Raw genomic sequence first — 24,190 nt, forward strand, 5'->3', positions numbered from 1 at the left:
TAGTTGTCTTCTGTATTTGTGTAGTGTCCATTGTGATATTTCATTTTTCATTACAGATGTTAGTAATTTGAGTTTTCTCTCTCCTTCTCTTCATTAAGGTGACTAAGGCTTTATCAATTTTAATTACTTTTTCAAAGAACCAACTCTTGTTTGTCAATTTTTCAAATTGTTTCTTTTGTTTAAATTTCATTGATTTCAGCTCTGATTTTAATTATTTCCTGTCTTCTACTGCTTTTGGTGTTGATTTGTTCTTCTTTTTCTAGGGCTTTGAGATATAATATTAGGTCATTTACTTGTTGACTTTTTCTTCTTTTGAAGAATGAACTTCATGAAATGAACTTTCCTCTTAGTACTGCTTTTATGGTGTCCCAGAGATTTCAATATCTTGTATCATTTTTCTCATTTACCTCTAAAAATTTTTGAATCTCCTCTTTGATGTGTTTTGCAAGCCATTGTTCATTGAAAAGCATATTATTTAGTCTGAAGGTATTGGAGTAGCTTCTATTTTTTATTTTCTATTGAGTTCTAATTTCATTCTATTATGATCTGATACAATGCAGGATAGTATCTCTAAATATTTGTATTTGCAAAGAGTTGCTTTGTGGCATAATATATGGTCTGTTTTAGAGAATGATCCATGTGCTGCTGAGAAGAAAGTATATTGACTCAATGATGGGTGAAATATTCTATATATGACAGTTAAGTCTAAGTTATTGATTGTACTATTGAGCTGTATAGTTTGTTTGTTTAGCTTTTGTTTGGAAGATCTATCCAGTGGTGAAAGAGATGTCTTAAAGTCACCCAGTATTATTGTACTTTGGTCTGTTTGACTCTTGAAATTGAGAAGAATTTGATGAATGTAGATGCTCCTTTGTTTGGGGGCATATATATTTATAATCCTTATGTCTTGTTGATGTATGGTTCCCTTATGTATCAAATGGCCTTCTGTATCCCTTTTGATTAACTTTGGCTTGAAGTCTACTTTATTTGATATGAGGATGGAAACCCCTGCTTGTTTCCATAGACAATGTGAGTGGTATGTTTTTACCAACCTTTCACCTTCAGTCTGTGGATGTCTTTTCTTATGAGATGAGTTTCTTAAAAGCAGCATATTGTTAGGTCTTTTATTTTAGTCCATTCTGCCTGTTTGTGTCTTTTGATTAGTGTATTTCGACCACTAACATTCAGGGTTATTATTGAGGCATGATTTGTATTCCCAGTCATTTTTGTTTATTTTTTGGTTTTTAATTTGACTTGGTTTTTCCTTTGATTGGTTTTCCTTTAGTGTAATATCTCCCTCTGCTGATGTTCATTGTTGTTTTTTTATTTCCTCCTCATGGAATATTTTGCTGAGGATATTCCATAGTGCAGGCTCTCTATGTGAATTCTTTTAACTTTTGTTTATATGGAAATTTATATTTTGTCATGAAATCTAAAGCTTAAGTTTTCTGGATATAAGATTCTTGGTTGGTGTCCATTTTCTTTCAGAGCTTGGTATACGTTGTTCTAGAGTATTCTATCATTGAGAGTCTTGGTTGAGAAATCTGCAGAGATCCTGATTGGTTTCCCCCTATATGTAATCTGATTCCTTTCTCTTTTGGCTTTTAAAATACTCTCCTTATTCTGTATGCTAGGCATGTTCATTATAATATGCTTTTGTGTGGATCTGTTGTAATTCTGTACATTTGATGTACTGTAAGCCTCTTGTATTTGATTTTCCAATTTATTCTTCTTGTTTGGAAAATTTTCTGATATTATTTCACTGAATAGATTGTACATTCTTTTAGTTTGGAACTCTATGCCTTCTTCTATCCCAATAATTCTTAAATTTGATCTTTTTATGTTATCCTATAGTTCTTGAATGTTCTGCTCATGGTGTCTTACCATCTTCACTGCGTGGTCAACTTTCTTTTCAAGATTATATATTTGATTTCATTGTTGGCGATTCTGTCTTCCAAGTGATCTAATCTATTAGTGGTGCTTTCTGTTGAGTTTTTTTTTTTTTTCCATTTCAAGGATATCTTTTTTTTTTCAGAACCTCTTTCTCCTTATTGAATTAATCTTTTGCTTCCTATATTTGCTTACATAGCTCTTTATTGAAATGATCTTTTGCTGCCCATATTTGTTCTCTTATATCATCCTTTAATTCACAGAACATTTTAATTATGTATATCCTGAACTCCTTCACTGAAATTTCTTCTATTGTGTTGGCCATGGATTCTAATAATATAGTCTCTTGGTTTGGGAGTGGGGAGATGCACTTTCTTCCCTTGTTTTTTCATGTTGTTCATGTGTCTTCCCTTCCAGCACTGCAGATCTGAGATGTTACAGTGTTTTACCCTGAAGACTTATACTGTCCCCGCAATGTTCCAATACCTCTCCTTTGAGAGGGAGAATAATATTAACAGATCCCAATACAAACAATATACAGCCTTAAACCAAATAGCTGCTATTAAGATGTTTATGGTTTTGTCACAATATACATAAAAGGAGAATTCAATTATTATCTACAATATAAATAGTAGATTTGCAAAAGAGTCTACCTTTTCTGATGGTGGACAAAGAACTAGGGGTGAGGTGTAAGATGGGATGTTGAGGGGTTGGAGGTGAGAATATAGTTATTAGGTCTTAGGAATCATGAAAAGAGGAATCTAAAGAAGTTGGTTAATTGCAGGAGAAAAGAGTATGTGATTTGGGAGAGACATGTAAGTGGGAAGACAATAGAGAGAGTACAGAAAACAAATAAACATAATATTTAAGAAAAATAAAAAGTCTAAAAATAGAAGATAAAAGAATATACAACATAACTGTAAGATACTATTCAGACATCCTGGTCCTCAGTAGCCTAATTCATGAAAAGTACTTAGTTTCACAATGTTGATGGGGATGTGAGGGCAGGAGAAGAGAGAGACAAAAGATAAAAAAAAATCTCAAAGGAAGATATAAGGATTGTTTTTGTTGGAGATCAGTATCTTTCCTGCTTCCATTCTCTTCCAGTAGGAGGGGTTGTCTGTTGTTTGCTGGTATTTCCACCCTCAGAATGGTGAAAGGGTTATTAGGATGGGAGAGTTGGTCTTGGGGGTGGGCCTCTTGGAGATGGGGTATAGCACTTGCCAGTTCCTGATGTGAGACTGAACCCCAGGGATCTCCTTTGAGCCCCACTCATGTGATGTTGACCCTGGTTTTATCTACTTATATCGCCTGTAGACCTCACAATTCCTGTCTCTAATTTAGCCTCTAAACTGTGTTTCACTCATCACCTCCTTTTCTACTTCCTAATCAGGAATCTTTTTCTCTGGAGTTTTTATGGGCTGCACTCTGGGGGTACATATCTTTTGCTGAGAACTGTTTTGTATTAGGCAGTTCCCTGCCAGGCTTTGCGATCTATGGACTGGCTATGTAGCCCCAAGCACTATGCTGGCTTACTGGTTGCTGGGGAGAGGGGGGAGTTGGGGAATTTAGGTACCTTGATTTTCCTTTAAACCACAGCCAGTGTCCCAAAGTGGGAGTTGCCCCAACTAAATACAGTGACAAAGGTGTCCCAAGATGGAGGTGGCTGCTTTCAGTGATGAGGTGTTAAAACTGAGGCTGGGGGACCTGTATGGAGAAAGAGACTGGGATTCCTGCATGGGAGCAGCTGTTGGGGGTCCTCTAATTACTAGCAGAGAAACAGTATTCCCACTAGTTGAATCCCAGGTCACAGAGTGACATAGAATGTAGCCTCCCTCTAGCCGTCCACATTGGAATAGTGCATCAGTTTACTTATTTATTTATATTTAAGTGTTTAATAGATTTCACAAGCTCAAATGCAACAGTGATTTACATAGGAAGTTTGTTTGAGTCATGATATTTTCAACTGTTAAAATTTAAATAGGATAAGATTGATTTATGTCTAAAATAATTTTTTTTAAAGAGAGAGAGAGAGAGAATTTTTAAATATTTATTTTTTTTTTAGTTTTCGGCGGACACAACATCTTTGTTTTGTATGTGGTGCTGAGGATCGAACCCAGGCCGCACGCATTCCAGGCGAGTGCGCTACCGCTTGAGCCACATCCCCAGCTCCTAAAATAATTTTTAAATGCTGTGAATTCCAGAGCAACAACCAAGAATTTCGCAATGAGGACTGGAAGGAATAAGGTCTTCCATAAAACCAAAATCTTATTAAGAAAATGTAGAGAGTCTAGTTGATTAGTAGGCATTAAACATCAGTGACAAGAAATCAAGAACCAAAGTGCTTGTGTCACATGGGTATTTCAAATTTTATTGCTTTTTTAAAAATTAACTACCTCAGCATAGGTGCTTTGAGACATTTTACAAATACAAAAATTACATAAATATCTCTGTATTGAAGAAGGTTTTGATTTCTTTGAAATTCTAGATGTATGTATTTGAAAAGATAGTGATATTTTTAATACCATTTGTGAGTAAATGACAAAACATTTGGTACACTGAGTAGGTACTGTGAGATTCTGAGGTGGTGAGGAGAAGATATCTGTGTAGGCCAGAATAGTCAGCTAAACAACCATATATATTCTAGGGATGATTGTTTTGAGAGTAATAAACCTTACAGACACCTAGAAATAATGGCCTTTAGACTGATATTCTTGGTTGGAAATTGATCTCAGCTACTTATTATGTGACTTGGACAAGTCACTTGGCTTGACTACCATTTCATGAATGCCTGTTTTATCTATGCATTGTTACATTCTTTATCCACATTACCTTTAAGTTATTATTAATCAATTATAATCCTTCCTAAGAGAGTGACATTTAATCAAAGTCATGAATTAAGTAAGGAACAGGAACTAACCAGGGTGATATCCATGTGGATTCATTGCAAGGATTTTTAAATTTTCAACTGATACATAAAAATGATAAATATTAAAGAGGTAACTATGTAATGTTTTGACATGTGTGCATCATATGATGTTTAAATCAGATGAAACATGTCTATCATTTCTTCATGATGAAATTCTTCATTTCTTTGTCACTTCTTTATGATGAAAACTTTCAAAATCCTTTCTTCTAGCCTTTTGAAATATAGAGTGCATTATTGTCATTTATAATTACCCGGATATATGCTAGCAAACCAAAACTTCTTTTTCCTGTGTAACTGTAACATGATACCTATTAATCAACCTTTCCTCATCTTTCTCTCCTGCTTTCCTCTCAGCTGAAACTCTGGTAACCTCCCTTCTCTCAATTTCTATGAAGTTAACTTTTTAGATTCCACGTGTACATGAGATTCTATAGTACATGTCTTGCTGTCCTAGCTTATTTCACTTAACATGGTGATCTCCAGCTCTATCCATGTTGTCACAAATGATAGGATTACATTCTTTTTATGGCTGAATATTACTCCATTATTTATATGTATTTTTTCCACATTTATTAAACAGGTGATGGATGCTTAGGTTATTTCTATTTCTTTATTGTGAATAGTGCTTCAGTAAACGCAGGAGTGCATATGTCTCTTCAGTATACTCTTATTTCCTTGGTATTTATGCCCAGACAAAATCTGCATCATTGCTGTACATCAGTAGCCAGTTATCTGAAGTAGAGATCAAGAATGCAATCTTAATTAAAATAGCTGACAAAAAAAATACGCAAGAATAAATTTAAAGAGGTAAAAGGTCTCTACAAAGACAAGTATAAAATGGTGATACAGGTATTACAAGGAATCCCATCATCTGTATTTTAAAAGAATCACACTGGCTGTGATATTGAAAATGAATTTTAAAAGAGAAGGGGTGGAAGCAGGAAAAGGAATTAAGATATTGACATAAGAGATAATGGTAACTCAGCAGTGGCTCAGGAAGCTGAGCCAGGAAGATCAGGAGTTCAAAGCCAACCTCAGCAACATTGAGGCACTAAGCAACCCAGTGAGACCTATCTCTAAATAAAATACAAAAACAAAAACAAAAAAAGGGCTGGGGATGTGGCTCAGTGGTTGAGTGCCCCTGAGTTCAACCCTTAGTAACAAACTCCACCCCACCTGCACCACCAAAAAAAAGATAATGGTGACTCAGACCAGGGTATTAGTAGTGGCATTGATGAGGAATAATCACATTAAGCATGGTGAAAATTGAGTATGGAATGTGAGGAATGTGGAACAAGAATAAAGCATGACTTCACTTTCCATCTTTTAATCTTATCAAGAAATTTGAATGGAAATATTTTTGCCCTTATTTATGAGCTAGGGAAATGAACACAAGATCTTAAGAATTTACTTAACTTGCTAAAACCATCTGGATAGAATACAGATGAAATTTCAAACCCAGATATGTTTTGACTTCAAAATCCATATATTTTCTACTATATCAATAGTATAAAATATCTAGTACAATGCCTACAGTTTATCATGCACTCAATCAATTTTACTTTTTGTTATTTTCTTTTCACTAAAATTCTTAAAAAGTATTTCTAAGCAGATAAAATTAGTTCATAGGCATTGTAAATTTACTAAATATATGGTTATAAGAATAAATTTATTTTCCCAATTGCATACACTTCACAATTTTGGTACCCATTGAAGTTTTTTTTTTCTTTTAATGAGATAATCATCCATTGACATTTGTAGGCTTTTTCACATAGATTTCTAAACTTATAACCTTACTAACATTAATATATCTAGTCTGCTTGGAGATTTCATTTTATATGTTTATGTTTAACCCAAGGGAATTAAATATATTTGTGTAATATTTACATATATGTGTGTGTGTGTGTGTGTGTGTGTATAAGTTTCATTAGGCAAGACATGTTTTTTAAAGCATTTTAAATGATGAAATCCTTGAAAGAAGTATTATGTATAAAATCAAAGTAATTGCTCTAGATCTAAATATGGAACATTAAGAGATCATCTTTTTTTTTTTTCTTTTTACTTTTAGGTGTAAAAGGCTTAATCTCCAACTGTTAGCTTACCTTTGGCAAAGGAACCAGGAAGATTTGCTCCGAGAGATGATAGCATCTAACATTCAAGCAGTGATCATCAAAGTAGCAGCTTTGGGTACGTAACTAGACTCTAAAAGAAGACTGTTAACACATAGATAATCTTAGTTCACTAATAAACAGTTACAATGAAAAACTAAGAATGATTTAGAATATAAAAATTTATAGTCACAAGTTAAAAAAATAAACACACATTTGTTATAAAGAATAGAAAGTTTTAATATAGGATTTTGAACATTTGCCAAAGTAATTAAAAGTGAGCTTCTTTTTTTGAATGTATAATGAATTCTAAAACTGATATTGTATTATGTTTCTTTTTTTTTTTTTAAGTTGTTATAGGATTTGGAACTCAGATTTATAGGAAACAGGAAATACAGGGATCCTTGGGATTTTTTGTTTTCAAAAGATTCTAAAAATATGTATTTGGTACAACACATGATATTCCTCTTACATTTTTAACATATTTTGAATAATACTAAAATTAGAATGATGTATTTTGTGTTATCAGAAATAAACATGGTAGTGGGTTTTTGTTGGGGATGGTGAGAAAATCATGTTTGAGGGAATGTTATTTGATTATTTAGCATAGACATAGCAGGCAGGTGCTAATCTGATTCAAATGTGGATGTTGTATATGAACATGTTAATTTATTATTTTGAATTTTTATAAATATGTTGATTTTTGAGAAACTATAGGGTTGATCCCAGTGCATTTGTTTTATGAACTTATTATAGAAAATGCCCTGAAGCCTCAGGATTCCCAAAGCCTACTCATGTAAATGTTTACTTTGATGATCTCTGAAATAAAGAGGTCTCAAGCTGTGGAAGACTTTATAAATAAATTCACATTTCAAACAGCATCAAATAAAGGTAAAGACTGCAGACATTAGCATTGCTAACATTTTCCTGGTTAGTATTTGCCTTCCCAAAGTTAACAAGTTTCTCAATACTTGATACATGATTTTTCCTGTTTTTTAATTTTAGAAAAAAAAATTTTGGTTTTGTAGTATGAGGAATTGAACTATTTGCAAATGTTCTACAACTGAGCAATATCTCTAACCCTGTTTTTGAATTTCATACTAATGAATTATACTGTGTATTCTCTATTATGTCTGGCTTCTTTGGCTCAATATTATGTTTATGAGGTTTATTTGTATCATTGAATGATGAAATAAATATTCTTTATCCCTTCTGTTCTTTATTTTTCTTCCACAATGAAAATCTTGATTCTTAAGAACAGATGATATAATATTTTTTACAAAATCTAATAATATTTGAAACAAAGAGACAAGAAAACAGGTCTGCAATCCATTTTTTCTAGTAATTAGAGTACACATGTTGGAAAGCAAGAAGGAAGAACTCATATCATCTCCTCATAAACACATCACTTACAGACTTTGTGGCAAAAACTTAGTAAAAAATTATCATATTTACCACAGGGGAAGACTTTTATCTTTGGACTGCTTGTAGTAGTCTTGTTGCTAAAACAGAGAAAGAGAGAGATGACAGAAAAAGCTTTAAGTCCACTTTATTGTCACTGGAAGACCTTCTTGAAAGATATATTTGTTATAAAGTAAATAAATTGATCACTAGAAAAATCATACAAGTTTAAGGGTGAGCTTAATCAGTTAAATGATTTTCTACTAATATTAACTATGAAAGAGAGTAATAACAGGACTCTACTGGTAAGATTTCTGGGATTGGGAGGTAGGAATATGGGGAATATAGGGAAGGATGAAAGAACATAATTTTATGTCTCACAACTTTGCAAAATTTTTGTTTTGCCTGATTTACTGGACCTATATCTGAGTTCAAAGGTGCATGTACCAAATAGTGGAAAATATTATCTTAACACTAAATATAATATCAATACCATTAAATTTGATAGTATATAATTTCTTTTTTTCTTCCCCCACCCCACATCAAACAGGCAGTGTACCAACACTATAACAAGGTTTGAGGGAGGCAATCTAACACAATAGTGTAAAACCCAAAAACCCAATCATCACCTTTATGAACATGCAAAAGGATTGACAGTACATATTCCTAAAGGTTCTTAGGGGTATACATAACTTAATCCCATTTAGGCAAATTAAGACCTCTCTAAACACAAAAACAAGTGTCCTATCAACCCTGTAATTTCTGCCAAAAAGTGTTACCAAGTCTGCTATTTTTATCAGCCCTATGGGTTCATAATACATCTACAGAACCAGAAAGCCTAATTTTAGAGAAAAGGGTATGTATCAAAATAGATTAATAAATGGGGTTGAGGGGAATTATAAAAGATGGATGGAAAGGTACTTTAATTAAAGTTCTATGGAAGGGCTGTGGCTGTAGCTCTGTGGTAGAGCTCTCGCCCTGCATGTGTGAGGCACTGGGTTCAATCCTCAGCACCACATACAAAAATAAATAAACAAAAGTATTGTAAAAAAGAAATTCTTCAAAAAAAAAAGTTTTAAGGAGAGATATAATCATGTGATCCCCATACCAGAGCCTCCAAGCTTGGAGATACTCTTAGGTATTCCTTACAGATCTTAACTAATATTAAGAAAACACTTTGGGTCTGTTTTCTCTAGAGAAGGGAAATAGGTGATGTAGAAGCTCCACCTAAAAAGGTTCCATCTGTATAACAAAATGACAGTACTGCTTAATAATTCGACTGTATTAGGTTAGTTCACTGTAGGTAGTTTAGTGCCCATAGTAACCACTCAGTTCTTGGTTCATAGACTATATTTACTATTCTGATCATTTTTCTGATAACTACTGTGAATGGATTATCTAAGTGCGGAATACCAAATAGTAGAGTTTTTACACTCTTTGTGAGAATAATCAAAACAATGTCACTAAGACATCTACCTAGTTAGAATAAAAGGTAAATTTCTGCTGTCTACCATTGTGTGATCTCCTTCAAATAGGATATATAAATGTGAATGGAATTCAGATTTCATTTAAGAAAATTAACAGATCACTCTTGAGGGATAGATTTGGATATGGCTTAATGAATAGACATTACTAATAACTCTTCTATGGAGTTGTGCAAAATATGTTTATGGAAAAACCTATGATATCCAAGCAAAGTTATATTCCATATACCAAATGGCAATCTTTGGAACATTTTTTAGGGGTATGTGTATAAAAACTATTTTCCTAAATTGCATAAATTTTACTAGCATATTGTGGTAATAACCCATGGAGTGGCTTAATCAGTGTCTTCCCTGCTGTCTGGTATTCTGTAGAAATTTTTGATACTAGTCTTGGGGATTCGAGTACTACATCAGAACAAATCAATGTTCTTTTGAAAGCTCATCATGATGAAAAAGACTTACTAATTCAAACAGAGACACTAGAGGGAGCTCTCTTCCAGGAGACTGGCCACATTTGGAGATGACCCTAGAGGGACAAGAAAGCTTTAAATGACTACACTAATAGAATATTTAAATGGGACATCATATCAGACAACAGTTCAAGAAGAGGGATATTATCCTTACCCAGAGAAGACTATTGAATATTCTAATCACTAGGGAAATTATTAAATAATGATGGCTGGGAGTCTGGCCAGAACCAAACAAGGATAGCCACTTACGGAAATACTATAGTTAGCCTAAATTATGGTTGGACATTACTGGACAGTGTGGCCTTAATAGTTGTTCATGAATGGTTCAGGTATTATTGTTAAAAAGATAATTTGTCCTCATGAAACACTGATCAAAATTGGACAAGACCAAAGGAAGAGCATTTATTGTCTTGAAGGGAGCTTGTTGGCACAATGGCATCTAGACACCAATAACTGTTAAAACCTATACTGTGATATTTGGTATATAGTTATGTCCTCAAACAAGATGAGATCTAGAATTTATTGATAATGATAATCTCTGGGCACTATGCACGACACTGTGAATGTGAAGTTCGAAATGGAGAATGGTGCTGTAATTCTAATTGAATGTATGGGCTAATATTAGCAAGAATATAGACAATGTGGTACAGAAGGTCCTGTAGAGCTCTTCTGATTGTCCTGAATCTCTGCCTGTTTAGCTGTGTTGTTTGATTACTTCTATTCTTGGGATTCTCATAAATGTTGATACTATATAAATTCTCTGATTTTTCTCTGAGTTATTATTTGACAATCTAATATTTTGGCTTAACTAAATTTCTTCTTCATTTTGTATTGCATTACATATGTGGGTTTGTGGGGAAAATATTTTAATGTTTTTGAAGTTAGCACTTTCTGAGTAAATTTTACAGAAACTTTGGATCCAGACTAAAACTGCAACCTTTAGAACTTAATAGATGACTGAATAGATATTGGGAACACCAAAGAGTTTACCTCTAGCAGCATGTGTTTACATTTCAAGTCAGGGATGAAATCAGAATCTTGGAGACATCTCCAGGATTGTAAAGCTGGATTCACTGTTTTTTTTGCTCACCCATCCCCACCAAATATTTATTTACATTCCAAAATGTGAAGGCACAGTCCTTCTCCTTACTTTTAAAGAAAATTATCTCCAAAGGGAACAGGGACTCCTTACAAAGTGTAAAATAAATTATTTATAAGACTTTATCTCATCCTCATTACTTCAGTCCTGGGGTAAGGACAAGGAAACAAAAAAGTCAGGATATTATTACTTATTATTTGCAAGAGATAGAAATAATAATTTTCCTCTTTCTTACCATAGCTATCCTAGTAATGTAAACTTGTACTCATCATGGTTTTATTTTGGATTTTGCTAATGACTAATGATGTTGAGCATCTCCTCATGTACTTATTGCCATTTGTATGTCATCTTTGCAGTAGTGACAATTCCAGTCTTTCACCATTGTGTAAAATTGAATTGTTTTTTCACTCTTGTATACAGTTGAGATATTCTTTTTATATATATATTCTTGAAATGAATTTATTATCAGATGTGTGATTTATAAATATTTTCTCCCATTCTGATATTCTCTTCAGCTTCTTGTGTGTACCTAGAAGTTCAAAAGTTCTTAATTTTAAGAGTTTAATTTGTTGATTCATCATCAGTGTTGAATAAAATGATAGTTATAGGTATAATTCTCATAAGAAATGTTTCAGTAAGCCTTAAAATGACTTTTGCTATAAATATTTTGTAGACAAATGTTACATTTTGTTACCTCTTACTGAAAACACACTACTAAAAAACAAAAAGGCATGAAATAATGTGCATTTGATTATGTTTACAGAGTCTGTGGATCTGGAATCTAGAAGGGACAAAGCACTTTTTTTTTTCTCCTTGACACTTGGGGTACCAATTGGGAATTATTGGACAACTCAGGGTGACCTAAATGACTGGCTGATGCAATCATCTGGATACTTCATCATTTACATATTTAGTGCTTGGCATCAACTGTGCCTTGTGAGCAAAGGGCCTACACCAGGCTAAATTAATGTGCTCAATATTGCTAACATCATGGTATCTGTAAGGTATTCTTATTTGTTACATGGTAACCCAGAGTACCATAAAGTTTTTCTTCTGCAAACAGCCACAAACCCACTTAGTTTCAAGGAAAGGATCATAAATTTCATTTCTCATTGGGATAAGTTTCATATAATTTGTGAACATGTTTATTTCAAATCTCTATCAAATTGAAGTAATTCTCATCTATAAATATCTTTGAGAAATAAATTATATTTGTAGAATTCTATTAAGTTATTTTTCTTTCTGAAATCATTTTGACTGCATTTCTGGAATGTCACAATTGGTTGTGGTTTTTTATACATTGCTATACATTTTACCAGCACTCTGTTTAAGATTTTTACATGTATTTTCATAAGATGGATCAATCTATAATTTTGCTTTCCTAGTAGTGACAGGTCTGGATAATAAGACTTGTGAAACAAGCTTTTAAGTAGTTCCTCCTTTTCTGTTGTCTAAAGGGTGTTTGTAAGAGATCGGTATTAATTTTTTCTTAATGTTTGGAAGGATTTATTGCTTAAGCCATATATATGGACATGAAGATTTCCTTTGGGAAAGGATTTTATTGGATGTTCCATTGCTGTGTTATATTTGACTATTAAGATTTTTATTTGCTAATGTTTTTCTCTGAATTATTGGTAAGTTTTGGAAATTATGGATTATTACTTCCTAATGTCTTCTTATTGTTTTTTTATTATTTCTAGGATCAGTAATGATGTTATTCTTTCATTCCAATGGGTAATTAGTTCCTTTCCTCCATTTTATCAGTATTGTAAACGTTTGATTTTATTAGTCCTTTGGTTTCCTTGGTAGTCTATATTACCTATTGATTTTCTATTTCATTAATTTATACTGCTTTATTTCCTTCCTTATACTTTCAACGGCTTTAATATGCTATTGTTTTCTAATTTCTTGATGCGTGCATAGATGTTAAATTTCATGCTTGTTTTCTAAAGTATGTATTTAAACCTATATGTTTCCTCTAATTGCAGGTATAGTTCTATTTTTATTTATAGTTAGTTCAAAGTACATTCTTTATCCAACGCATGAGTTATTTAGAAATGTGTTTCTTAATTTCCAAACAAGAGTCTTCTCTTTTGAAGTTGGTTCCTAGTACAGTCACATTTTGGTCAGATAGTATACTTGAAATTTGTTTCATTTCTTTAAAACTTTGAGTGACTGCTCAAACTTTTGAGCATTTTGAATGGATACTCGAAATGGTCAATTTTGTTAAAATGTTTCATGTGCACTAGAAAATTATGCTTTTTCTGCTATTTTGAGGTACAGTACAATATACTTAGAAATAAAATGAGGCTGTCTATGCATGTTGTTCAGATCACATATGTTTTTTTCCTTGTCATATTACCAATTGAAAGAGTTATATTTAAACCTTATACCATGATATGAGTTTTTCATTTATCTTTGTATTTCTATCAAGTTTTGCTTAATGTATTTCAAAGTTGTGCTATTAGTTGCATGTAGATTTACATTATTATGTACTTCTCCTGGTGTAATGCTTTATTGTTATGAAATATCTCATTTCCAATAATGCTTTTGCCTTAAAGTTTGTTTGTCTGATATTGATTTCTAAGCTAGCTTTCCATTGGTTTCTTTTTGTATAATTTAGTTATTTCATCCTTAAACTTTTTTGTCCTATGTTCTTGCAGTCACATATAGTTGCTTTTTTAACTATTACATATGGAATTTTATTGGTTCTTTTAAGTTATACATAACATTAGGATTCATTTTGATAGACTTATAACAACATGGAATGTAGTTTGCTGATTCAATGCCTTGTACTTCCTCTTTCCCTCCCTTTCTCCCTCTACCTGTTCCCATCACTCTACTGATCTTTCTGCTATTTACTTAGTTTTTTTTAAATTAATGTCTTGTGGATATACTTGATGGAGAGTTTCACTGTGATATATTCATATATGTAATAGGAGAATTAAGTCAGATTCATTCAAAATTTCTTTCCTTATCTCATCCCTCTTCCCTCCCTTTTCATCCCCTTTTTATACTATACCGATCTTTCTTCTATTTTTGGATTAGCTTCCACCTATCAGAGAAAACATGCCACCTTTCACATTTTGGAACTGGCCTATTTCACTTAACATGAAAATCTCTATTTCCATCCATTTACCAGCAAATACTATAATGTTATTATTCTTTATGGCTGAGTAATAGTCCACTGTGTTTATATACCACAGTTTCTTTATCCATTCATCTGTTGAAGGGCATCTAGATTGATGCCATAGCTAGGCCATTGTTAATTGTGCTGCTATTAACACTAACATTGCTGTGTCACTGTAGCATGATGATTTTAAATCTTTTGGATATATACTGAGGGATAGCTGGGTTTTCTGGTGGTTCTATTATTAGTTTTTTGAGGAATATCTATACAGCTTTCCAGGTGGTTGGAATAATTTGTAGTTCCACCAACAATATGTGAGTGTACCTTTTTCCCCACATCCTCACCATAATATTATTGCTTGATGCCAATGTGTTTAAATTTTCTATATCCTCCTGGTTCAGCTGGATAGATCATTTATCTCTAGGAATTTGCCAATATCTTCAAGATTTTCTAGTTTATTGGAGTAAAAATTTTTAAACTAATTTATTATCCTTTGGATTTTTATAGTGTCTGGTGATATATCTTTTTTCATCGCAAATGGTGTTCATTTGAGTTTTTCTCTATTTATTTTGGTTAGTTTGGCTAAGAGTTTATGAATTTTGTTTTTACTTTCAAAAAACTGACTCTTTGTCTTATCATTTGTATTTTATTCTCCATTTTAATTATTTTCTATCTTGTACTGATTTTGGTGTTGGTTTGTTCTTCTTATTCTAGATCTTTGAGATGTAATATTAGATTGATTATTTGGTATCTTTCTATTCTGTTAATGCTATGAACTCTCTTAGAACTGCCTTCATACTGTTCCAGAGATTTGGATCTGTTGTATCACTGTTCTCATTTACTTCTAAGAATTGTTTTATTTTTCCCCTGATTTCTCCTATTATCCATTGATCATTTGAAATTGTATTATTTCATATCTGGATATTAAGAATGGTTTTGTTTTTTATCTTTGACTTCTAATTTCATTCCATGTTGATCTGATACAATGCAAGGTATTGATTTTGTATTTCTGGATTGGGTTTTTTGTTTGTTTGTTTGTTTGTTTTTTGCTAAGATTTATGTTGCTAACGTTCATGATAGTTTATTTTAGAAAATGTTCAATGTGCTTCTGAGAAGTGAATTCAGTCATTGATGGATGGAATATTCTGTAGGTGTCTGCTAGATCTGTATTATTAATTGTGTTTTTTAGTTCTATATAATCTTTTCTTAGTTTATGTTTAGATGATCTATTCAGTGTGAAAGAGGCATGTTAAAGTTACCCAGTATTTTTCTTGTGGTCTATTTGATTCTTAATATTGAGAAGGGTCTGTGTGATGTGTGTCTATGCTCTTTTGATTGAGGTATAAATATTTAAGGCATAAATATTCTACCTTATTGATGTATGATATCCTTAAGCAATATGAAGTAACCATCTTTGTTTCTTTGGATTAATTTTGGATCAAAGTTCACTTTATGTGATAAGAGGATAGTTACCCCTGTTTGTTTACAAGTCCCATGTGAATGGTATGTTTTTTTTCCCATTCTTTTACTTTCATTATGTAGATGTCTTTGCCTATGAGGTGAGTCTCTTGCAGGTAGCATATTTTGGGGTCTTGTTTTTTAATTCGATATTTCAGCCTATGTCTTGATTGAAGAGTTTAGACCATTTACATTCAGTATTATTACTGAGAGATGATTATTTCCTGCCATTTTGATTTATGTTTTAATGATAATATTTTAATGATAATTGATTCTACTTTAATTTACTATTCTTCTAGTATAATGTCTCCCTCTGTTAGTTTTCGTTTTTATTTTTCCTTCTTCATGAAATATTTTATTGAGTATGTTTTATAGTGCAGGTTTTCTTGTTATGAATTCATTTAGCTTCCCTTTATCATGGACAGCTTTCATTTCATCTTCATTTTTGAAGGTTAATTTTCCTGGATAGAGTATTCTTGGCTGGCATCCACTTTCTTTCAGAGGTTCATATAGAATAATGTATTCTAAGCCTTCTGGTTTTTAGGGTCTGGATTGAGAAATTAGTTGAAATCGGATTGATTTACTTCAAAATATGACCAGTCCATTTTCTCTTGGAGCTTTTAAAATTCTATACTTATTTGTGTGTTAGGAATTTTTATTATAATATGGCTTTGAGTGGATCTGTTGTGCTTTTGTGTATTTCAAGTCCTATATGACTTTTGTATTTGAATTTCTATTTCATTCTTAAGGTTTAGAAAATTTTCTAATATTATTTCATTGAAAAGATTGTGCATTCCTTTAGCTTACATTTCAGAGCCTTCATCTATACCAATTAATCTTAAATTTGGCCTCTTAAAGTTATCCCAGATTTTTTACATATTCTGTTCTTGGTCTCTTAATATCTTTTCTTTGGCACCCTTATTTTCAAGATTCTATACTTTGTCTTCAAGGTCTGAAAAATCTGTCTTCATCATCTATATGTATATATTTTGGGGAAGGCCATATATGTTAGTTATTCTGGAAGAGAGGAATTATTTTATTTTATTTATAACAGTAGAGTATTACTTAACTCATAAAACCTCATCAGCAATTTGGTTTTTCTCCATTTAATTTTTATCATTTGAAAAATTTTATCTATCCTTATTAATACCATTGCTATGAATTTTGCTTTGATAGGACTACTGCAACATTTCATACATTGGCCTTATATATTGTTGTATGTTCTTTTGTTTTTAACCTTTTCTTGAGTTTATGTATGTATGTATACATATGCTTTTATGTGCATGTTTTATAATTAGCAAAGCATTAGACTTTATTATAACCCAATATTTGTCTTAAAAAATTTTTAATTCACTATGTTTACTGGTAGAATTAATAGGCTACTCCTTAATTTTCCATCTGATTGTATTAATTGTATATCATAAATTTTTCATGTTTTAGTCCATATTTTCTGTCTTTTACTATATGGAATATTTCAATGTCCTCTGTTGCTTGAGGAGGAATGCATCCTACTAATAATTAGGTTTAATCTTTACAAAAATATTCTTTAACTTATAATTCTTTAAATAGCAACATCATCAAAATTTTAATAGTGTCTTCCTAGCCTTTCCAGTCAATATAAGGAATTTAAGGGATTGGCCCTACAGATAGACTACAAATTCAGTCCTATTCGGAAAACTTAAGATTCCAGAAATACAAAGCATTAGTCTTTGATTCAAACCATCTTCCTGTATTTTTTCAGAAATAGGCCTCCTATTTGGGTCTGACTTGTAGTTGTTTATAAACTGATAATGAAATAAATATAAATATTTTCAGGGCAATGTGTTGTTGTACCCTGACAGTTTATATGTTGTTCTGGGCAACCTGATGTAGTACATTTGGGAATGTCACAGCCAAATAAAGACACTCTTCCTCCCTTCTCTTCACTTGTTCATACACACATGGGCCCAGGTCAGGTTCCCATAACAATGGTTTTCAACCTTGGCTGCATATCACAGTTACCTGTTAAGCTTTTTAAAATTCTAGTTGTCAAGCTACACTCCAGATCAATTAAATCAAAGTAACTGTAGGTAGTATCCAGGCACATGTATTTTTTAGAGCTGCAGTAGGAATTGATTACAGTAGTAAGCCAAGGCAGAGAACTAGCGATCAAGTATAAAGGTAATTAATTTAGAAACCAAAATCTGGCTCATCACTTAATATGGTAATGGAGTTTTATTGAATGCTTGCCATTAGTTGTTTTATGTCACAACTTACTTATTCTTGGTCCAGTTATTTTCTTTTTAATTCATTCAGTAGAATATATCAAATACCTGTCTCAGGTATTTATTGTGTATATGTCAAATATATTTTCCTTGATCCCAGATTATCTTTCATTTGCATCAACATGTGTAAGCTAACATATTTAGGGATTTTTTTTCTCTCCTTAAGAAATAACTTTGATATTTGCTTTGTGATTAATTTTATTAATAGTTCAAAATTTTCTATGGATATACCTCTTTTATTCTTCCCTGGGATGCAGGAAATGCTTTTTTAGGAAACTTTATTTCAACACACTTTTTTTTTTTTTTTTTGGTTCTGGGGATTGGACTGAGAGCCTCTTACCCACTGAGCCACATCCCTAACCCCTTTTGTTTTTTGTTTTGTTTTTGAGATAGGGTCTCCCTAAATTGTTTAAGGCCTTGCTAAATTGCTGAGGCTGGCTTTGAGCTTATGATGTTCCTGCCTTGGCCACTTCAGCTGCTGGGATTATAGGCATGTACTGCGGCACCTGGCTTCAATTCATCAATTTCTAGCTACAACCTCACCCCACCCCACCACCTGCAGCACCACCAGAGTAATAAGTCTCCTTTTCCTTTTTCCAGTTGTACTCTTTGGGTTTATTTCTAGTAGGATCTGTACATAGTTCTAAGATATCTGTTATAAATGAGAGTCTGAAAAACTTATCAACAAGGAAGGTGAATGGTGACTGAAAACCTCACTGCAACTCACACTATAAGACGAAAATTTCCTTTAACATTATAAATTAGCAATGTATTTTGCATGAAATATTTCCCAGTCTAACCTATTTCATGCATCAAACATCATATAGGACTTTTTTCTTCTCTTATATTCCTTTGTCATATACCTCTATCCTTTTTGTTTAACTAGAGAATTCATCCTTATTTTATTCATATTTTGTGCAACATTACATCAGTGATTTACAACCATGACTGCACACTAGCTTGCTGAGCACTTCTTTATTTTATTATGGGTTAATTTCATCTTCAGGAAAAGACTACTAGACTCAAAAGTCAAAAATCTGTAATTTTACCATTGAAATGGGAGAGTATATGTGAAAGTTTTTTGAAGAGTTAAATATGTTACACACATAAATACTACTATATAACCTATTACTTGTAAGTACTTACTGAGAACCTTTTGATATGCTGTAATATATGACAACAAGTGAAATTATTGAGATTTGTCTTACATGTTTCACTTTCCTATTTTGCAAAGAAGAACCTCAGGGGTCCTAGAGGTGTTGTATTAACTATTCTACAATGTAAATTCAAAACACCTCCCTTTCTTTTCTCCACATTTAAGAGTCTTTGGCCTGGGACTGTGGCTCATTGGTAGAGTGCTTACCTTGCATGTGTGAGGCACTGGGTTTGATCCTCAGCACCACATAAAAATAAATAAATAAAAGTATTGTGCCCATCTACAACTAAAAAAATATAAAAAAAAATCTTTGAGAGTTTTCTCATGCAACAAATGGAATATAAGCAAAAACACAAAGTGTATAGTGTTCAATGGAACTGGAGTTAGAAGATATTGTTTTCATATTTTGACAGATTCATAAATATTATTGTCTAAACTGTGGTTCAGCCTTGGGGGTTTGGAGATTTATATGTTGTATGTTAATCTCACATTTTTACTTACTTTGTTAAACATAGTTCAGATCAAATATTGATGCCTGTTCTAGGAAACTTGAAACAGTATCACAATTTCTAAATCATAATGTTTAACATGAGGAATACAGGAAATACACTCATAGTTGGCCTTGATGATGGTTTACACTAATGACTTTCACTAATTTTGCTAGGAGGAAATGATTTTACTAGTTAAAAACATAATTTTAATGGTTATTGCATAAGCCCAGCTTTATAAGGTATTAAAGAGAAAATAGTTTTAGATAGTAATTTGATTGGAAATCACTGATTTCATCTTAGTTTATTTTTTGGCTACAGGATAAAAGATCTTATCAGAATTATTTCTCACCTGCCTTTGGCAGGAGTAAATTAGACATAAGCAAATTTAATGGAGCCGGTGTGCTCTGGGGTCATTCAGGTGTGCTATAGTAATTGCATATTTTTTTAAGTATGAAGGTTATTTAATATATGAAGTGGCAAAAAAAAGTTAAAATACAGGTTATCTATTTATTTTCTAGGTAAAAATACCATAGGTACTATATAAAGTAAGTATCGGTGAATACATCAACACATAATAGACTCCAGTCAGAAGTGCTTGCTGCTGCAAGTATGCAATTATTAGATCTCCATCCTGCATGCATTAGTATTACCATAACTTAAAACTACTTCTGCCCTTTTTTCCCCCCACTTCTTTCACTGGAAAAGCTCAAGGTTCACTTCAACATTTATTTGAACAGGTAAATATCATCTTTGATAGTTCATTCTTTGCAAACTAACAAGGTTAATTTACTCCAACACTGAGATCTATATTAACAAATTAATCTTTTCTTCCTTTTTCCATGTTACTAGGTTTATCTCTTCTTTCTAAAATCTTCAGCTTCTATTAAATCAGTTTTGACTTTGCAATCCTAACTCATTAAAATTGCACAACAATAGCAGTTAATATAAAACAGCATTATCAAAGTATATTCATATTAGGGGTAGCTTTTTTCATTACAGAAATCCTTTCAAATTGAATTTTGTTGTTATTTAAAAGGTGATTTAATTTACTTTTAGTTTCTCAGAGACATGTCTCGTATAAAGACACCAAACTTTACATGTATATAAGAGTGTATATGTGAGGAATGTAATATAAAACAAACAACTTAATTAATTCAACTAGTTAAACAAATAAACCTAATATGAAGTTGGTAGTAGGTTGTTATGAACAAGTGTGAAGGACCCTTGTTGATACATGACATCATTATTTCCTTATCCAACTCTTTTAACTCTTTTCCACAGTTATTTGAGTAAGCACTTTAATGGCATGCTGATTAGGTTTTCAGATGACAAAGATTATTGTGATTAGTAATACTTCGAATAACAGAATTGAAATACTGACTTATATTAATTGGTTGAAATGAGGAATTATGAAATGAGGTAAAATGTAATAGGTATATATAGAGTTCTGAATATCAATCCTTAAAACCAATTATACAATATAGGATGAGAGGAAATGGTTAAATACTAGCACTTAAGAGAAAAAAAATAAGAGGTTTTATGCTATACTTAATATGTATCATTGGCCCTTTGTGGCTGCCAAAACAGGCAATCAGTTCTGAAAGATTGAATTAACAAGTTAATATGGGAAGTTATCATGTTTGTTATAGGCATTTTCATTTAAGAGGGTTATAGTTATAGTAATTGAAGAAAAAGACAGTAAAAAAAATTGGACCTCAAGTTTATACCAAAAGTATTCATAGAAAAAAAGCCCTAAAAATGAAAATGACAATGTATTAGCAACAGAAATCTTCAGTGAGTATTATTATGAAAAAAATAAATTTTCTTTTTTATGTATTTCTTTATTTCCTATAATGAGCAGAAATTGCCATTTTAAATGGGAAAAGATTGTATTAATATGGGACACAGAAACAACTAAAATTCATAGTGGTGAATGACCAGAACAATGAAAGGACAAGTAATGGTGCCATATGTGAACTATTTAAAGGGGTTATATTTACTTTAAAATGAAGGCAGCAGGTTACTGAGCCAAGGAGAACAGGAATTTTTGAAAGGCCGCTAGTACTTTCTGTGAGTTCAAAGAATAGTTCTAAGAGGAAGAAGAAGTTATGTCGTGAAACAGGTCTTAATTCCTAACATTGACTCTCATATAATGTTATACAATGGTACTCCAGGCCCTTGTATGGGTTTCTTCAAGCTTCTACTGCATGGCCCTTGCTCTTTCCTTGAATAGTAGTGCTCCATGATGAGACAGAGAGGTAATTTAAGGTTGTAGAATTAAATGTATCCTATGAACTTAGCTGCATGCTGAGTTTGCTTCTTGGAGATAAATTCCCTCTTTTCCTGGTGATTTCTTGCTCTATTCTGAATTATTGAATAATTTCAGACCAATATATTATTGACTATAAAGACAATTCTACAGTAGTATTTTCAGAAATAATTGGATCAAGGGCAAATACATACTGTTTAATAAACATGATGTCCCAAAGTGACCACATTAAAGGAGATAGTACTCAAGTGAATACATAGAAATTTTTCTTGTACATTATTACTTGTTAGCTTTTATTAAAATCTTATGCTTACTAAAACCACACTGATAAAGCACTTATACTCAGTTGTAGCTTTCAAATTGCATTTCATGAATATAAATTTTTATAATATGCTTATTATACATTGCTTGTGAATCTGTTTTTTTCTTTCTTGATTTGGAATCTCATCTTCCTTTCCTCCTTATCTATAGTGAAATTCTTTTTTTTTAACACAATATCTTTACTTATTTATTTTGATTGAACCCAGGGCCTCACATGTGCTCGGCGAGCACTCTACTGCTGAGCCACAACCCCAGCCCCAGTAGTGAAATTCTTTTAATTTTTTTATTTGAAAATTATCTATACTTCTGGAAGAGACAACCCAGTATTAGGGAAGGAAAGAAAAATAGTTCCTGAGACTTTGTTTTCATTACTTAGCAAGTTTTACAATTAACGACTGAAGTTTCTCTTATGACTTCTCCCAAAGACTCTTCTTATTTATTTTCCCCAACAGTCACATGTGACCTTGTTAAAAGCTTCATGTAACTCCCAAATAAATTACATTTACTGGTTTACTTCTCTCTAGTATTTTATTGACATTTCCAGATAAGTTTAATAGGATGGAGAGAAACAGTGTTCTCTTTATAGACTTAGTGGGCAATTCGCCCTCAGCAGGTTAACCTTATCCTGATGTTAAAGGAAGCTATTCTTAATTAGACTCTATCAGTTTCTCCATTATCAACAAGAAATCCTCTGGTCTGTAATTTTATAAATCTTAATTTTATTGTTTTGTCCTTCCTAAAGAAACAATTCATATTAGCAAAATTGTAATATGTAGAAACAGTGCTGGTTTTCAGTTACATTGCATATCCTCATCTTTAGCTCAGCCATTTCACACTTTATTTCCTTCAGAAACTCTCAGTTGAATACCATCTGGCCATGGTGATTTATTGCTGTAGAATTTCTCAAGTTGCTCTGTTATTTCCTCCTAGGAGATTTGCTCTCTGCTATTGCCCCACTGGTTTTTCTCAGAAAGTGCCCTTGGACTAGTCGTTTCCCCCACTATCCTGTACAGCAAAGGTCAATGCAAAACAAAACTGAATTAACTTCCATGCTACTTCTTATCCTTTTACTTGCTGTCTCATTTTCTGATGAGAAGCTCAGCAGTTAGTCCAACCATTCACATTGCCTGTTTATCTTCATATTACTTTTTGTCTTTGTATTTCTGAGATTCTTCCTTTCCTGGCTACATTTTTGGTATTGTGTTTTTTAAAATGTCAGATTGTAAGATGTTCTGGATACTTTAAACTTATTCATAAATGTCTCTACCAAATTGTTTCCAGTTTTTAATTTTAACACGATCCACAAGTTTCTCTTTTGACCTTTCAAATGTCACAGCATGTATATTTCTCCTATCTAGGTCTTTATCTGTCTTCCAAGCAGTTCAAATGCTTTTTAAACTCTTCCTGCCTTCTTGAAGGATTGCTAAACAGACTTTCCTTCTTATTTTTAACGTATACTTTTAAAATTCTCACCCTTTTGTTTAACATTAAGAGATGCCCATACTAATTAGAACTATGAGCTTTAACTGTGCAACAATTCCAATTGCTGAATTCCACTCCTACGCATACTCACCTGTAGTAATTCCTATATGTTAATCTGATTCCTTTTTTATCACTGCCCAATAAGCCAAGATAAGGCATGTTAATTATTGCTTCTACACATTGTGCTCTTCTGTCATTCATTTGTATAATAATGGACATAATTAAAATCATTTATTGT

At 32.3% G+C, this 24,190-nt stretch overlaps 1 protein-coding gene and 1 pseudogene across 17 annotated transcripts in view; one reads left to right on the plus strand and one right to left on the minus strand.

Moving 5' to 3' along the window:
• Positions 1–24,190, plus strand: part of Dph6 (diphthamine biosynthesis 6) — a 415,070-nt gene that overhangs the window by 102,360 nt on the left and 288,520 nt on the right. For all 17 annotated transcript variants that reach the window (XR_013438851.1, XR_013438852.1, XR_013438858.1 and 14 more), the window contains one exon: positions 6,888–7,006. Coding sequence is in view for 8 of the 17 variants with exons in the window: in XM_078049870.1 (XP_077905996.1) it covers positions 6,888–7,006 (119 nt within the window). In the remaining 9 variants the exon portion in view is untranslated. The remainder of the gene's footprint in view (positions 1–6,887; positions 7,007–24,190) is intronic.
• LOC120887096 (small nucleolar RNA U13) lies at positions 8,869–8,979 on the minus strand (annotated as a pseudogene).

Source organism: Ictidomys tridecemlineatus, chromosome 5 (assembly GCF_052094955.1).
Source record: "Ictidomys tridecemlineatus isolate mIctTri1 chromosome 5, mIctTri1.hap1, whole genome shotgun sequence".
Lineage (NCBI taxonomy): Eukaryota > Metazoa > Chordata > Mammalia > Rodentia > Sciuridae > Ictidomys > Ictidomys tridecemlineatus.